An 18,787-nucleotide genomic window follows, 5' to 3' on the forward strand; every position below is an offset into this window, starting at 1 on the left:
AGCTAACATGCTAGATGAACACGGCCTAATCCAAAGAGTGCTCACCCCCACCCATAATAAAGGTAGGACCTTGGACTGGATCGCCACTCTAAACTGCGACACCATCATTACCAAAACCACTCCCCAGCACTGGACAGACCATTACCTCATTGACTTCACCTTATCTCTTAATAGAGAAGTCAACAAAGGAAAAATCATGGCACCACCACTACCCACTAGAGCAAAAAAAAACATAACCCCAGACAACCTCCTACCACTACTACTGCCAACCCTCAATGCTCTCCCCGACAATCTAAAACCAGAACTCCTAGTAGAAAACTATAACAATACCATAAAAAAAGGACTAGACATCATTGCCCCTCTAAAACTGCAAAAAACTGCAAAAAAGCAAACAACAAGCCCACCTGAACACCTGGTTCACCCCACATCTGAAAGAACTTAGACTGCACAAAAGGAAACTTGAAAGCCAATGGCACAACTCCCCTACTGAAGAGAACAAATCACAACTCACAACTCAAACTTTGTGCAAACAACTACAAAAAAGAAATTCTACTCACAAAAAAGAAACTATTCAATGAAAGAATCGAAAAATCGAGCTCCAACACCAGAGAACTATTTGCTATACTAAGGGAATTAGAATCCCCTATACCCCCACCAGACAATATAATTAAGGATAAAGCATGGTGCACCAGCGTCCAAAACGCCCTAACTAATAAAATCAAAAGTCTCCAAACCAAAATCGCTCTGAAAAAAGACTCTCTCACCACCAATGAAGCATCTCCCAGCAACCACGACAAAACAGCCAACCGTCCAGGCCATAATCTCTTCAGATTTACCAAAATATCTATCCCAGAAACAGAAAAAATTATAGCCTCACTTAAACCATCTAACTGCAAAGGCGACAACTGCCCTCCCCAAATAATCAAGGATGCTGCTAGGGATCTAGCCCCCTTCATAACCAAGCTGATCAACGCATCCTTCTCCTCCAACACCATACCAAGCAACCTCAAAGAATCTTGGGTCCTGCCTCTCCTCAAGAAGCAAACCCTAGACCCCGCCATTCCCACCAATTACAGGCCCATCACCACGGTGCCATTCCTGTTAAAGATAATAGATAGAGTAGCATACCTGCAGATTCAGCAATATCTTGAAACTCACAAACTACTAGGCACCCACCAATCAGGCTTCAGACCGAAGCACGGCACCGAGACAGCCTTAATCGATCTTAAAACCCAGATCAATGAGATTAACGACAAAGGGAACACTGCCATGTTACTACTCCTCGACCTGTCGGCAGCATTTGACCTGGTGGATCACGGAGTCCTGTGCGAACACCTGGCCTCAGCAGCCCACTTCTCGAAAGAGGCCATAGCCTGGATCCAATCATTCCTGGACAACCGAACTATGAGGGTCTTCTCCACCCTAGCCTCAGCAGACCCCATTAAAATAACCTGTGGGGTGCCCCAAGGCTCCTGCGTCTCTCCCACCCTCTACAACATCTTTACCAAGCCCCTATTTGACAAGTTGGACAGACTGGGTGTCTCATATACCAATTATGCAGATGACACCCAGATCCTCATACCCCTCTCAGGCAACTACGCTTCAGATACGGCCTTGGTAAACAAAATATATCTCATCATTCAGGCATGGATGGCCACACACGGTCTATGTCTAAATGATGAGAAAACCGAAATCCTGCTCCTCGGATCCAATACCAATCTCAAAAAACTCAGCTCCAACTATAAGGCCTTCAACATTGATGGCAATACCATCACAGTGGCCAAAACAGTGAAAACACTAGGCTTTCACCTTGATGCAACCATGTCACTAAAAAAACAAGTCAACTCACTAGCATCCTCCACCGCCTACACATGCAAGCTAATTAGGGCATGTAGAGCCTTCCTCACCCAAACTAGCTGCATCATCATAGCCAACGCCCTAATACTATCCAGACTGGACTATTGCAACGCCATGTACCTAGGAGCCAACAAATGCATAACCAACAAACTACAGACACTACAAAACAACGCTCTCAGAACAGCCCTCAACCTACCCTCTAAGGAACACATCTCCAACAAAAGAAGAGAACACAAATGGCTTAAAATCCATGACCGCATCTCCCTCAAAACGGCATCACTCACCCACAAATGCTTAAACAACGCAGCCCCCCCCTATCTCGCATCCAGAATAAAGAAAAAAACGTCCACCCGCCCCACCAGATCGATCAATTCCTACTGCCTGCAGGTACCCAATTTCAGACAAAAGAAAACCGGCGGCAGCAGCTTCCCTGTCCTGGCAGCCCAACACTGGAACGCCCTCCCACTCCACATTAGGACAGACCAATCCTACTATAGCTTCAGGCGAAACACCCTCACTTGGCTGCGGGCCAATGATCCTCACGACTAACCCTGCCATCTAATCTGATCATGCCAATGCTATAACCTGACTACCACGCACAGCCTTAAATTTGTAAATATGTAAATGCAACCGAACTGCTCCTACGCACAGTATTAATATGTAAATTTGTAAACCTTCGCTCAATTATATGTATATATGCACATCCCACACAATGTAACTGTAAATGCAATGCACTTTTTCTCATGCCTATCTTATTCTGTAACCAAGTTTTTAAGTAATCCTATCTTCCTGACCTCTGTTGCGCCCTGTTACCTCTGGGTTTTGCGCGCTATACTAAATAAATAAACAAACAAACAAACAAACATTATGCATGGCACTTGGACTGTGACCTGCATAAGCCCCGTTTGCCTGATGAAGTGAATTAAATATGCTGGTGCGAAATATCAATTGTTTTATTCATGATAGTTGGAAATGTTGGCATATGTGTGTGTGTCTGTGTGTGTGTTTATATTAATATTGCATGCAATTTTGTATACCCTGAGATAAGGCAATAGCAGAATTTGAAACACCTAGAAGCGGTGTTAGGCGCTCCCTGTGAACAGCAGAAATCTTACGTTTTTTTGATTTTCAACTATAGACAGGTCTGGATTGACAATCGCTGTGTCCAATTTTGCACCACCATATCAACTTTTCATCATTCCAAGATCAGCATATGTTTGATATATAATTTAGTGAAATGTCATTTTCTGCCTTACATAATTTGTTTGTATTTCATAATGCTCAATACTTTTAAAAGAAAAATAGAAATATAGGTAGGTTAAAAAAAATACTTCAAACTTGATTTATCTATCTCCTCTTGTTATTGTACTAAATCTATGAAAGAGTTGTGTCAAGGGGGTGGGACTTCCAAAAATGTCTGTTTACTTCTAGTGTGATGTTTGCTTCTTACGAAAGTGGCAAACCAATCAGCAGGACACGCAAGTTCGAAACTTTTTCATCACCCTATGTGAGCTTCACTGGTTACCAGAAAATCTAGGTTTTTGTTAACAAAAATTCCTGTGTCACCTACATGGCTACCTCAGCTGGTACACCACCTTACCTGGTAGCTAGGTTTAACACCTGGTGACTAGGTTTAGCACCTGTGGCAGACAGACCTCAGAGTATCTACAGATTCCCATTGCCAGACTCAAGAATATTCAGGCCTGCAAGAAGAACATTAGGAAGCATTATTTCTCTTGCTGTGCTCTCGTCCTGTGGCTTTCCAAGACCATACCACTAGAAAGAGCTGAAAACATTTCTATTTCAGTCCCACCTTGACATTACCTAGACTCTGAGGCTACTCATCAGTCATGGGATGACTATCTGCAACTCAACACAATGCTACTATGAGGACTATTTTGTGTACACATACAGTACTGTGTTACTGTCTGTCACTCAACTCTCTCACCTGTAATGTTACCCTAACGTTGCTGAACAGCACCTCTCTGCATCAGAGCAATATTTGCTCTGTATAGATAGAATAATGATAATAATAACAATAATCTCTCTATATTTAAAATGGACATTGAAATGTTCAGCATATTTCCCAACATGCCACAAACCTGAAATTTGGCATGTGGGTAAGTTCCATTGAGTAGACAATGTTAGAAGTACAAAATATGCGGTCCGCAATGCTTGCCCCTGCCATATGGTTCTACGTGCCATACCTCTGCCATAGTTCTGCGTTTATTGTTCTTAAACTTTAGCAGTTTGTGAAAACTTCAGCAATGCATTGTTCCTAAACTTTCCACACTATCAGCATTCTAGCTGACATTAGCGGCACTCACTTTTGAAGTAATCTGGGTGACACAATACAGTTCTTTTGTAGTGATGTGGGTGACAGGAAATGATGCATGTCTCTTGAATATTGTCTGCAATGATATTGTCCACCACATCATGGCAAATCGCTCATGATAATTACACAAACTTAATTTCCCACAGAAGTTGATGAATGTATGTCATCTCAACAGTACAACGCTTTCATGCTTCAGGGTTACACATATAGGTAGAGCACTTTACACTTTTCAGCCCTATACGTACAGCACTTATGGTGAGGTTGCTGCTGCCTCGTCTGTTGATCGGGACATCAATAATGTTGCTGCACAATCTTAATGCTGCAACTCAAAGTAGTTGGAACCGATTTACAGGATTCATGCTTTTCTCAAGGCCAGCTTTATTTGGCTTGCTCCAGAGTTGGAAACAAATGTGTTCACACTAGCTCCTACAGGAAAAACTAGCAATATTCTCTCCAAAGAAGCATTGGTTTAGTTAATTAAATGAACCTCAAACTAGGACTAATGTAGGAATTACCATATGTAGCATGGGTATACCTTCTAGTACATAATAAATAGTTGTTCATGATGACACTTAGATTTTTATTGTCTTTTCAGTTTGAGAACTTTTTGCAGGAAATGCACCATCACTCAATTCACTCTATTTTCTGGGTGTATATATTGTGGATTTTCCGTGGCTTGTAGACTATTTCATTTGGATTAGAAAAAACCTGAAGAAGGATGCTAACATGACCTATATAAATGTTTTGCCTCAATCCACCAAATGGCATTCATTCGCATTAACAAGCCTCACTGCCCAGATACATTATTATTAATTGGCCCTCATTTTGAGCTTGGTAGTAACTGGAATTACTGTCAGACTAATTATTACCCTTTCCATTTCTCAGTCGGCAGAATTGATGCCAGAATACAGGCACAGTAAAGGTGGTGTTCTTACCTATTTTTGGAGACCATAGAACTTCATGTAGGCTTTGTAGGATGTTTTACTAGCCATAATCCTGTAGGATGTTTTACTAGCCATAATCCTGATTCCTCAAATCCACCGATATTTGTATGTAAAGCTGAGGAGTTAACTTCATCAACGGGGTATAGGTAATCCGCCCAGTTCAACAACAAAGGCAGAATTTGGCAGTGTGGCAAAGCTTGTTGCAATTTCTTTAGCACCCAAAAAGTGGCAATAACAGAACTACTGCCAACATGTTACAATGCCACCTAAATCATAAAGTTGCCAATTGTTCTTCTATTCCAATCATTACTCTGCAGGCCGTTATAAGATATCAAATGGACATTAAATTAACTGTGATTGAATTAACTCTGATTGAATACTGAGAATGTGGATTTTTTTAAATAAAGTAGGATATATTAGAAACAAAAAAAAAACGAAATTCTGTATTACTATATGTTTATATGCAAATTGTACAGCATATAATATCATTCCACTACATGTCTTTTTTTTTTCTTTTCCATCATGGTGTCCCAGAGGATGATCTGTAAAATATCTTACCTCAGATTGCACTGCAAAGTCGTACATTTTCTATCGTCCTGCGTGCATGTCATTTGACCATTACTACTGAAATGCAATACATTTTGCTTTTGGGGGTGAGATTGTGGGGCGGCATTTAATGCACACTCTGACGGTGTCAATTTCTTGCTTCAACAGAGCGTGTGACCGAAGTGAAGACTGACATCTTTGTCACCAGCTTCGGGCCCGTGTCTGACCATGATATGGTAAGTGTGTGAGCATCCCTTGCATATTTTGAAAGAGTGCTGCCAGCCACAACACCATGATGCATGCATGTGGTGGTTATACATCTGCATGTTTAAATACTGTTTGACACTAATGTACTGAATGGTAAACCCCTCATAAAATAGTAGTGCTACCTGGATGGTGAACAATTGTCAGTTAAAATCATTTGCATTCATTTCTTCTTAGATGATAGTCTGGGACCTCGGTCAAGATTTTTCAAAGCCTTTGTTTTGACCTCTACAAACTATAAATTGTTGTACGAGGAAAGAAATAAAATAATACTTAGGAGCAAAAGCTGCCTGATTACAAGGGGCAGAATGGTGATGTTGATCCATAGTGCAAAGGGGATTTGGGATGAAAACGCGCTGTTGGCAATTACGCTCTGTTGCACTCTTCTATTTCTGGTGCTAATGTTGAGTAAGTACCACCAGTCAAGTGCTGGTGATGCAGTTATCTTCTTCACATTATAAACTCGTAGGGTGGTGGTGTGGTGAGAATTATAGAAAATCCATTGCTGCCAATTTCTTACTACACTGCCATGCTTGTAAACAGCCCTATTAAATGTAAGTCTTTGTTCAATACCTATTGAGCATTTTGGCATAAGAGGAACACTCATCACCACAACATTGCAGAACTGGACAAAGTGTCAGAAAGAGAGGACCAGCTTCCATGCCTGAACAAGGGGCTGTCTCTGCCTGCTTCTCATCAATCTAATGGGAGCCAGAGTGAGCACGATATTCCCTGCCTCTCATTGCATCATGCAGTCAATCCCTCTTGACCATAAATGATGGTTGGACAGATAAACATGTGGGTGGTCAGTGAAATCAATTCAACTCAATTGTGCCAGTTTTCTGCTGTTGTCAAAGAATCGATCCCTGTCCGCAAGCATCCAGCAATTCTGATCCCATGGATAGATTTCAGCTTCCCCAAATACAGAGTGTAACCCGACAAGGAAACTCTGGTTTGGAGTCTACTTTTGGGGATCTGCTTCAATGTGGGGATTCATTCAAGAGTGAGTGGATGCAGAGAAGTTCATGGAGTGCCTTTTTCAGTTTATGATCTCTGTGGCTGACTCATTGTAACAAAATTACTTCTGCTCTGTTGGATTACAAGGATGAGTAGCGGCTAAACCTACTCAGAGCTCACACATATACAAACCAAAGCTGATGTCAATCATGCATATAGATCAGGCACAGATCTAATATAACTTCCATGACCTTTGTGGTAATGGGAGCAGGGAGAAAGCTATACTTTTAGAAGTGGTGTGAATACGAGACAATAGCAACCTGATCCGAAACAGAACAAAAGTTCAAAATAAAAGAATATTCAGTCAAACTTCTATAATAATATATTAATTAATTAAATTAATTAATTAATTTAACTAAGTTAATTAAACAAATACATTATACAACTAACTATTTACAACAACGAAAAAACCCATCCATGTAAAAGACCACAATGTAGAACAAATATGTGAAGGCATTCTGGATAATTTAGCAAGAATTGCAGTAACATCACTCAAAAGGATATGTTCTTTAGGACAAAGTTGTATCAAGGGTTTTAACCAGTCTCTAGGACCCCAAAAATGGATCAAAGGTAAAAGGGATCTGGATAGTACCTGATCTCAGTTCTTATGTGGTTTTGCAGGGTCAAACCAGGCTTCAAAATGTGACGCTTGTTCGGTTTGAAGGTGGTGAGTCACATTGATCCCAGGTGGTGAGTCAGCATCACTTTGGGTTCGAGAGGTTCTCCATGTGGTTCAAAGGCAGCATCACGTGATGCAGGTTGATGGATCATCTGGTATGATTTGACAAACACGCATGGACTGAAATGAGTACTGCTGGTTCAGATTGCTGAGTGATATCATGATCCAGCAGTTTATGTCAAGCTTCACGCAATATCCTGTTGGTTCAACACTTGGTTTGATGACACAGTACCAAGTTGTCTGTATGGTTCACTGCTGCATAAGCAGGACAAGTGATAAGGCTTTGCTGGGACGATTCGATATTGGGCTGGTTTGATGATGCAGCAACAGTGGTTCAAAGTTCAAAGGGGAATGTCACATACAGCACTGTGCATACTGGTGGTTTGAAAGCAGGAACACCCTTTAAATGTGGGGTTTGAGAGATGAAAACAGGAGACCCTGCTGCTTTGGCATTCTTGAGGATGTGAGCCCAACTTAGAGGTGGGTGAGCCAAGAATATCAGAAGTAGAGCCGGGCAAGGGGCACCCAATGGGCCCTTGCTTGGCTCTAGGAACCAACTGCAAGCCATGCTGGCAAATGATGCATTCCTTGTTGTCTGCCTCGCTGCACTCAAATGCACATGTTAGCCCAAATCCTCAACCCCTAAAATTAAAACACTATACACCCACAACACAAAGTCATGACAGATGTCCAGCTTCCCTGCCTCAATACAGGTAAACTATAGCTGGCATCACATTTTTGGAAGGTACAGTACAGTGCAAATAAAAGATTTGTTGAGGATCACACACTTTCAGTAAGAGAGTTTTTTGATCTCAATCTGCACTTTAGAAACGTTACCACAGTTCTTATCACCTCGAGTTGATATAGCCAACTCAATACATTAATTGAACCATATGTTGAGCAAAAATAGTGATTAGCTTTACTTTCACCCTCCTGAATGAAATTCAAAACATACCAGAATACAAAGTAAAGTTGGCCTAAACAATCCCCTATGTTATGCCTACTGGGCTTATCACCCAGGGGAGCTATCCCCAGTCTTTCTGCAGGCACAAACGAAAGAAACAGACAACATCAACATGTCTCATATGGTGGGAGATTTAGGACAACAACTAAAGGGATGTGTGCAGGTGGAACGTCTCACGTCTGGGCAAGACCAGTGTGACCCCCCCACCACCTCATTCTCAGTAATACATGGAGACCCTTTGTCCACTGCCCATAGCATGGGAGAGAATCCAAAAAGAAATCCTGGCAGGCTCCTTATACAGTAAAGGAAATGCTCCAAGCAAAATCTCTTGCACACCAAACTGTGTAGTACATTATCTGTTTTGCTTTTTCATTAGAAGAGAAACGTGCTCCATAGAACCAAACTGACAAGGAGCTTGTCTTATCTCAAGCCTATATACCTTATATAGCAGCAAAAATGCAAATTACACAGGTGTATGTTTGGTGGATTCTTGATAAGAATCCACAAATCATACACCTGTGTAATTTGTACATTTAGGACCATCACGTTATGTGCACACTCTTGATCTAGACACAAACAAAGTACCTTGGCAAGGCCAACCCAGCTTTTGATGAGACAAAAGGCTTCCTCATTAAACCAGACACCATGGCGCACAAAAGCTGCACCCAGATATTGTACTAGATTTATTAGCATCATCTCAGCTTCTCCTGTCGGTAATCACAAGTTGTTCCTGGCACCCTCCCCCCCTTATCTCTTCACAAACCCAGGTGCCCAGGAATGATGTGACCGGGGCACCACTTTTTAGTCTGAGTTATGAGGATTTGTTTGCTTAAATTGTGTGTCTAAGTCAGGCCTCAAGTGGAGGGTACACATGGGTGGACAGAGTCTGCCCACTTTTTTTCAGACGGTGGACGCCACCCCCCTGAGTATTTCACAGGCTGAGCAGTTCACGACTGCATCAGATGAGCTCACCAAAGCTGAATTGTCACATTTCAGGACTGGATGTTCCAGGGAAAACATTGTTATTGATTCTTGAAGTTTACAACATACACACCTTTTAACGTCTTCAAAACACTATTAGAAGAAAAGATCCTCTCTGTTTTTTTGTTCTTTTTTGTTCGTGCAGATTTTATGAAAGGCAAATGTCATTCGTCATGTGTAATTTGTATGGCTATGCAGAGCCAATTGAATGACATTTGCATATTTCATATGGTTATGCTAATTGCTGGTGACGTCACATCAGATTGCTTAATGTGTTGATGATTCCCCCCACTTTTTTCATTAGGACTTGACCCCTGGTCTAAGTGTCATTGATATGGGGTGTCCGCCCCATGGTGAGGGCAGTAGTGTTATAAATCTTTGTCTGGCTCATAGGCATTACAAAGTGGTATGCCCTATTCTCATGAATATGTCCTTAAAGGGTGCATCCTAACCTGCTCTTCTGCCAACTAACATTCGATCCATTCACATTCAGGCCCCTCAGCTGGATACAAGTAGTGCTTATGAGTGTACCATGGGTGCCTCTGACCATGGCTTCTCATGGGGAACAGGAAAATTGATTTGTTTTTTGAGCTCAACTAACAGAGCTGCAACTCCACACCAAGACCTGCATTTTTGTCTGTTCATCGTGCATTTTCATCTGTTCATCAAATGTCAGGCCTTAACATCTAAAATGGTGTTCCTTCTGTTAACTTAACACACCAACCTCACTGGTCCAACGTTGCCGACTCCATCTTCAGCTTATTTCAGTCCGTCCCACACTACAATACATCAACTAAACACTAGACATATAGTGCTGCCCTGTCTACGACCTCCGCAACCTCAACATTAATACACGTGTTTTTTTTTTTCTATGTTGCTATCGTAAGTATCTAATAGATGTCAGACCAAACTAATATAATATATGTGCTGGTCGAGTCACAACCTTCAGTCTGCTCTCATGAGGTTGTTCTCTAATAGGTTTTTCTCAACCTGAACCTTTTTTCCTGACTGGGAGCTGTATGTGCATCCCAACAGTGATCCCAATTGTGCAACAAGATAAAATAATGACCCATTTAAAATGTTTTGTCTAGGATTGTGTAAATAGATCAAGTGTGGAAGATATTTTTCTTTTCTGGTTGCACAGTTTGCAATTCTGTAGGTTGTACACCAAACATGTGCCAACTGCATCTTTAGTTTTACACCAACATGCAATTGCCGAAAGGTTAGAGATTAACAAAGAGACAGCATCACTGTTATATATCTCTTTCATCAAGCATTGTAATTAATGCATTAAATTGGTAATATCATCTTTATATACATGTTTACCTTATAAGGCATTTGGCTTCTGTTTATTTACGATGCATCTTTAGACTTGTGATTAGAACACTGTAAATAATAATCTTGCTATGATGCCATTTCCCTGAATTGGCATAAACATCCTGGGAAATTATATCAAATAAACATGTTGTGGATCTTGTATAAACTGTATGAATAAACATGTTATGATCGCATGCCCTGTTTGAATGTGCATTTTGCTGTTGTTGCTATTGCCGTACCAAATAACAGCAGTTTGATTTTCTCCCAGGAGACATGAAATCTTCATAGGGTTCCACAGTACTGCCTATATGTAAGCAACTCCCCTGGTTGCCAGAATCATCTGCAGCAGTAGGGCCTCTATTGTATATGAACATAAATACTTACCAAGAAAACTTACATTGACTCCTGGAAGTCCCTTACTTCAGAATGGTGACAAGCTTAAACCCTGGAGGCCCGCCTGCTCTTCATATCTCTTTGTGTTGTTTCCCTTGATCTGCACTGCCGGATTCATATCCTGTCTACGGTGTGTATCCTGTGGACTGTGGTTTTCTCCATTTCTTGTGATACTTTGCTGTGACCAGTATGAAAGAAATGTGTTCTGCCTCCTTTTCCTTCTGCGGGAAGTCAGACCTCGTTCCTCACAAGGTGGTGCCATCCGTTTCAACTTAGCAATTATGTAGTCTTTCGCTCCTTCAATACTCCCCAATTCGTGCCCCAGCACTCCGCTAGTCATGAACCCAGAAGGAAGTGCCATTGGCTGATTGCAAAACCATGATGCTGGTTGTATCCTTTGGAGAAGAGGAGTGTTATATTATTTGAATGACCCTCCACATCCTGCCTCCCCTGCATTTCAAACAACTCGACTGTGCATTGCCAACTATTCAATGGTGATTTGCCAAACAACTGACACTTTGCTGCCAACCACTATACGGTTTGCCATCAATTATTCTGGCTCATCGTGCTCCTTCCAGCCTTTGGGTACATCCTTCCTGCGCTTTTCATCATGCCGTGCACACAGCACCATACCTTCAGTAAGTTGACTATACTGCCACACTACCTGACCTCACTGGTGGCATCCTGCATTGACGGCTCATCCACCGTAGGTGACTTTTCACTTCCTGTGCCTATGGGACTACCAAATCCAGTGCAAGCTCCTCTACTGTTTAAAAGACATCTGGTAAGACTTCTCCAGCACTGTGGATATCTTGCTACAACACCAATTAGTCTATAGAACTTTCCACATTCATTACTGAAGTAATCACTCTTTATTACCAAACCCATTCCTTTCCAGCTTCGGCCTACACTGGTGCACATATTGTGTTATTAACTCAAGTAACGTAAACAATGTAATTCCAGCATGTTTATGTGCCAATAAGTAACAACCATTTCATCTACTTTACTGAGGTGTTGTTCTGGCATGAACTACATTTGTGTCTACTTAGTGGTGATTTAGTCATGGTGTCATCTTCGGCATCCCTTGTGTATGTTATAGCCACATCTTGTTCATGGTTGAACTGTCCTAGGTATCCACCAGATATGTCCTATCACTACTCAACCCAGTGAAGTTATCACTGTTTACTGACTGTGTGTTAGGGCTATCTCCTGAGTAACTCCATCATACAACCACCAAGGACAAATCTACTCCCTCATTTTCTACAAAACACAGGTGAACCTACAATCCCATGGGAGACATGGAGAGATGACTTCTTAGATTATGTTACTGCCATTCATGGACCAAACTTCAACATGGAGATTTGTGGAGCCCTCCTCATACATAGTCTGCTTTATGAGAGCAGACGAATACTCAAAAGGCTCCCTGAGCTGCCTCCATCTACCCAGACTGACATTCCAATGGTGTTCTTTTACCAAGATGATAAACTGGTCATGGGGTTATCCACTAAAGATCATGATGTCAAGCTCAAGGTGGTATTAGGCAAATAAGTAATTCTGTTCTCACCCTTTAAACATATAAATGTTGTTTTAGAACAAAAGATATTGACTACCTTGGTCAGCAATTATCAGAAAACGGTGCATCCCCCAGAGAGGGTGTAGTGGCATCCATTCTACATGCACCTCCACTAAAAGAAAAACATGAGGTCATGTCAGTTATAGGCTTAGTAGAATATCATTAAAAGTTCATAAGAAACCTTTCCGACAAATGTTTTAATATTAGGAACATATGCAAGAAAGGACAACGTTTTGAATATAACTCTACATGTGAGAATGAATTCTCTGAGATGAAGAAGTCCATTGTCAATGCCCCCATTCATTTACCTTCTTACACCAGCAAGGGCACTTACATGACTGATGCCAGCAGTAGAGTTCTGGAAGCTTTAATCATGCAATCTGCAAAGCATGTGACAAAGTCATAGCTTTTGCCTCAAAGGCTCTCAAAGAAGTTGAGCAAAGGTACTCTTTTACTGAAAAAAAGGCTCCATCAGTGACATGGCTATATACAATTTCAAAACAATCATATGGGACAGAAAATGTTCCATCATCACAGACCATAAACCGCATGTTGCATTATTTATGTCAAATGGGTTGGATGGTGTATCAAGAAGAAGAATGAACTGGGTGACATCCATATAAGGCCATGATGTTGTCATTACACATGTTCCAACTAAGGAACATGTTATATTAGATTATCTTTCACAATGTTCAGTTAACATGTGTGATGAAGACAAAGAGGAACGTGTATAAGATGTGTTTTTGGTGTGTGGAGAATCCATAACTCATGATGAATGGGAACAGTGTTGTGATAATGACACTGATCTTCAAAAAGTAAAATAATGGGTACTTAATGATTCGTCCGGGTGGACACCCGACATGGGATTGGGGGCATTTCATTAAATAAATTATGAACTTTGCATAGAAGACTAAATGTGGTGAGAGCAGGGAGAATTATTCCTCCAAATAGTGTAAGGGAAAAGCTTATTCAATTAGCTCATGAAAGTCACATGGTTATTTCCAGAACGAAAGGGATGCTTTGTGCAAACTATTGATGGCCGGGCCTTGATACTGGGGTAGAATACATGATAAGAAATTGCCCCACATGCGTTTAGTCAGACAAAGTACTCAAAATATATGTACAGCCATTTAAACCGATTGAGCTACCTAACATTCCCTGAGAGTACATTACCTTAGCTATTGTGGGTCCTTTCTCATCCAGGGAAGGCAGAAAAAAAGTATGTGATAGTATTAGTTCCTCTGTATTCCAAATGGGTAGAGGTACGCTCTGTATTTGAAGCTGATTCAAAAGCAGTGATTAAATTCATGGATGACATTTTTCAAAGAGAGGGCATACCAAGGAAATCTCCAATGGATAATGGTATCCAGCTCACATCTAGACTTATGAAAAAGTTTGCAGACCGTGGGAATTGAACACCATAAATCATCAATATTCATTCCCTCCACCAATGGAATTTTGGAAACGTTCAACAGAACATGATATCAAAACATTTGCATGTCAATTCAGGGAGGAGGAAACTGGGAGAGTGACATTGAGAACATTGCTTTAACAAATAGGTTATCACCACATGCCAATCTGGGATTAGTTCAATTTCAAATATTAAGGAAAAGAAAAGCTGCCACTCATGTTTGTTCACCGTAGTTAGGAGAATGTGATGTATTGAAAGGAATGACTTGGAACTTAGAAAAAATGTCCAGAAGAATAATGAGGCAGCAAAAGAATGGTACAATAAATGTTCAACACAAGATTATTAAGAGTAGGTTATGGTGATCAAGTATGGTTTCGTAGACCAGAGAGTATATCTACAGGTGACAGCATATTTAGTGGTCCATTTAGGGTAGACCAAATGTTGGATGATGCAGTTGTATTAAGTGATGGTCGACATGGAACAAAAGCAGGATAGCCACTAGCGAGTTAAAATAATATTATTGCTTAGGTAGGGGAAAGGAGGTGTGTTATGTATCTCTTTCCTCAATTATTTTAATTAATGCATGCAATTGGTGAAATCATCATTACATACATTTCTACCTTATAAGAACATTGACATCTGTTTATTAAAGATGCATGTTTAGACAATTAGCAAACTGTGAATAATAAACTTGCTAAAATGCCATTTCCATTTATGGGCATAAACATCCTGGGTAACTATAACAAATAAACATGCTGTGGTTCTTGAATACACTGTATCTATAAACATGTTTGATTGTCTCCCGGGAGACATTGAATCTTCATAGGGTTCCACAGTACTGTATATATGTGTTCATCTGCAACAGGAGGGCCTCTATTTTCATATGAAAATAAATAACTACCAAGAAAACTTACCTTGACTTCTGGAAGTCCTTTACTTCTGTCACTTTAATTGAATCTATGAATGTAACATAGGCTCAGGCGATGCTTGATTTAGTGCCCGTTGGGTTCTTCTTTCACAAGGGCACTCAAGCCAAGCCAGCACCAGCCATTTTGTTCTCAGAAAACTCAAGCTGGCTCTGGCTCCTTCAACTCTAGTTCCACTGCATGGAGCTCTGGAACAAAGGTGTATAGAGGCAGATGTGCATGCCATCTATAGTGATCCCCCCCCACATCTCCGTCATATTGGAAGAACAAGAAGACAATGTGCGTGACACCAGGTATCATCCCAATACTGCATCGATGAAATTAGAGACTGTAGGCGCTCAGACAAATGTATGGAATGTATCCTCAAACTGACGGGATAGAAGGATGTCTGCAGACACCATTGAACATAGAAGAGTTATAAGTGAAATCTGACAAGTGTAAAGTGACTACATAATTAAAAGACACAAGGATGCACTGAAAAGATATAGGAATACTTAAAGAATGAAGAGATGACTGAAGTAACAAAGTGAACATTTATGTGAATACAGAGAAATCATATACTCTGAGAAGATAAGTGAGAAGAGATGCAGTAGATGTATATACAGAGAAATGCATGGTAGATATGATATATAGACGCTTGCTTCAGAATATAACACGGGTAAAGCACTAAATAGAAGGGCCGGATGGGCAAAAACATGGTCTCCTCACACGTAGTGGAAGACCAGGAAACAAGGCCGATTCATAAAGCTCCAGACTATGATAGAAATGTACCTTCACTCGCTTTATAGTTCTGAGGAAGAGAACAGTCAGCAAGGACAACTACAAAGAAGACGTCTTGGTTTAAGGCCCAAATCATGAGCGATGGTAGGCTAATTGGCCGAGTGGGTAGTTGTCTGATGTTGTTTCCTGCACCTGGGTTTAATTTTGCTTACGTGCTGCTAACAAGCCGAATGTCCAAATTAGGAAGAGAATGCCAACCAATCATCAAGGCCTATGTAACGATGGACTAAACATTGTTGCAGAAGCCAGTCTGCTGCTGTTATTCTGGTATTACTTGTATTAAACATAGTTAGCAGTAGTTCAAGGCATTTTGTAACAGATAAGGGGCAGGCAATGATGATACTAACACCTATAAAACTATAGGTTCCCTTAACCAATCCCTCCTTTCAACTACTTGCCATGTAGTATGATGTCAGAGCTGACGTACATTGTGTTATAGAGTTGTTTGTGTAATTGAAAGGTGTCGAGAGAGAATGAGCTACAATCTGTTTGTTTCACCAGGTTTACAAACTTTATTAAGCTGATAATAAAGTAATATTTTGTCATAGTCCTTGAGACTGTCCAGTTATGTGGGCCTGAGATTATTTATTGGTAATCCCATCTTGCACATGGAACAGATGGTGTATATGCAGACCCTCAGATTCTTGACGTCTTCACCATCAGACGGAAGACCACAGAGTTTACTCTGGAGAATTGGAGAAAAACAGAGATGGTCGGAAGGTGCCTCGCTGAAGAAATTCCTGTCCGTTCCCACAGGCGGCCGGCGGACAAAAGGCAAAGGGGTCAATTTGGGAAGAGCTGATATCGAAGGGCTCAAATTGAAAAACTTACATAAGTAGAAACATCAAAAGTGAGAAATAAACAAGGAGGGATTGTATTTCATGTATATATTTCTCTTTTTTGTCATATCTCCAGGATTTCTGAAGGGTGGAATCTTCAGAATCTGACACATGCCCTGCTTTGGAGTGCCTCACTGTAGGCTACTACCCCCTTTTCCCAACTGTGGGATTGTGTGTGAGCTTGTTCCTTGCAAACGTGATGACTAATGCTACCAGAAGTCCTTTCAGGAGAAACATCATTGATTGTCAACACCTGCACGTGCTGTGAGCTGCAAGTTAAGACTGCCTCCCTGCGATGTGAAGAGCACAGCAACCAGAAGGAAGAGAACACCAGTGGCTGAGAAGGTTTACTGTGCAGGGAACTGGAGTGGCCCATCTCCGCTTCTTTTTTGTCATATACATATATACCAGGGAAAAAAACAGGATTTGATTAAGAAGAGATAGCTTGTTTCATATTGTCAAGGAAGATAGAAGGGGCCGCATCAAACTCAAAAAGAGTATTTTTTTAAGGGAATCCTGCAGGAAGGCCAAGGAAAGATGCGCAACACATTCCAAAATGGAGTAAAACAAAGGTAGGATACTTTTACTGAAGACTGTAAATAAGGCAATTGTAGAAATTTTGAGCACATTTATTTGGGGTTGTAAAAGATATTAGTTTAAAAAGTTGACGTGTTTGTATTAAATTGTGCTAATATAGGTTGTAGGCTAAAACCATAGAACAGTAGTAAATAATTCAACTGCTTATCAGACCCTGAACACAATGAGTTGTGGCAATCATAAGAGAGTCGCATTTAAAAAAAAATTGAATAGAATACAATTTTTAGATTGTCAATAATAAAAACAGGATAGTACGAACCATGAATGATGAAATAAAAAATATTATTGTGTATGATATGATATATTATGATATGATAAGTCATTAATAACGCACCTGTACACAAGTATTTCTAGGTGCGACAAGACAAGGAAGTGGAGGACAAAGGTGAACAAAACAATTGATCTTACTAGGCCTTGTGTCATTCAGATCATTCAAGTGCAAGGGGAAGAGAGAGGAGAAGTGATAGGGGAGGGAAGGGGAGAGTGCAATAAGCAAAGCTCATGTAAGTACAACCGGGTGGCCAGCTCTAAGTAAGTGCGAAGAGGCAGGGGACTTTAGGAATGCAGATATAGTCTCTAGTGTTCGGTAGGCCCAAAGGCAGTGCACGGGGCTACTGGTCGCAAAGGAGTTTGGTCCCCATAACGTTCTGAGGGAGGCCAGCCAGATAACCAGTTAGTGCAGTACACACAAACATCATCAGGGGGGAGAGAGAGAGAGAGAAAGAGAGAGAGAGGGAGAGAGAGCAAGATAGAGAAAGAGAGAGAGAGAGAGAGAGCGAGAGAGAGAGAGAGAGAGAGAGAGAGAGGGAGAGAGAGAAAAGCAGAAGCAAAAAGGAAGGTTATGAGTTGCTTCCGGAACCTGAGGTGGTCCTGCTCAAGTTTGAGAGGGGCAGGGAGGCTTTTCCAGAGGAAGGCACTAGCTGAAGAGAGAGATCTACCCCCACTCTCTGCCTGGAATTGCGGCTGAACCTAAAAGAGTTGGAGGTGGATGAGTGGAGGGGTTGAGAAGGAAAGTGCTAAGGAAGAGAGAGTTGGATGTAATGTGGTCCCCTGCCCCAGAAAGCCTTGTGGGCAATGCAGATGGTCTTGAACTTGATCCTTGCAGCCACAGTGAGCCAGTGTATAGATTTCAGCGTTGAATGGATAAGATCCCTGGGCTTGAGGCCAAGGACAATTCCCGCAGACCTGCTCTGGATTAGTTGTAAAGGTGAAGAGTAGAGTTAGAAAGATTTGGAAAGAGGCTATTGCAGTAGTCAAGCCTAGAAAGAACCAGGGTTCTGGAGGGCGCTGAGCTTCTGGGGAAAGTGAGAAAAGGAAGAATACCTATAAGGAGTTGTGGCTGGTGGTGGGACTTCTAAGCGAGG

At 41.2% G+C, this 18,787-nt stretch overlaps 1 protein-coding gene across 3 annotated transcripts in view; it reads left to right on the top strand.

Moving 5' to 3' along the window:
• GABRA1 (gamma-aminobutyric acid type A receptor subunit alpha1) overlaps positions 1-18,787 on the top strand; it is an 834,827-nt gene that overhangs the window by 291,857 nt on the left and 524,183 nt on the right. For all 3 annotated transcript variants that reach the window (XM_069654274.1, XM_069654275.1, XM_069654276.1), the window contains exon 4: positions 5,851-5,918. In XM_069654274.1, the coding sequence (XP_069510375.1) occupies positions 5,851-5,918 (68 nt within the window). The remainder of the gene's footprint in view (positions 1-5,850; positions 5,919-18,787) is intronic.

Source organism: Ambystoma mexicanum, chromosome 3q (genome assembly GCF_040938575.1).
Source record: "Ambystoma mexicanum isolate Mex_15411 chromosome 3q, UKY_AmexF1_1, whole genome shotgun sequence".
In the NCBI taxonomy this organism is placed as follows: Eukaryota; Metazoa; Chordata; class Amphibia; order Caudata; family Ambystomatidae; genus Ambystoma; species Ambystoma mexicanum.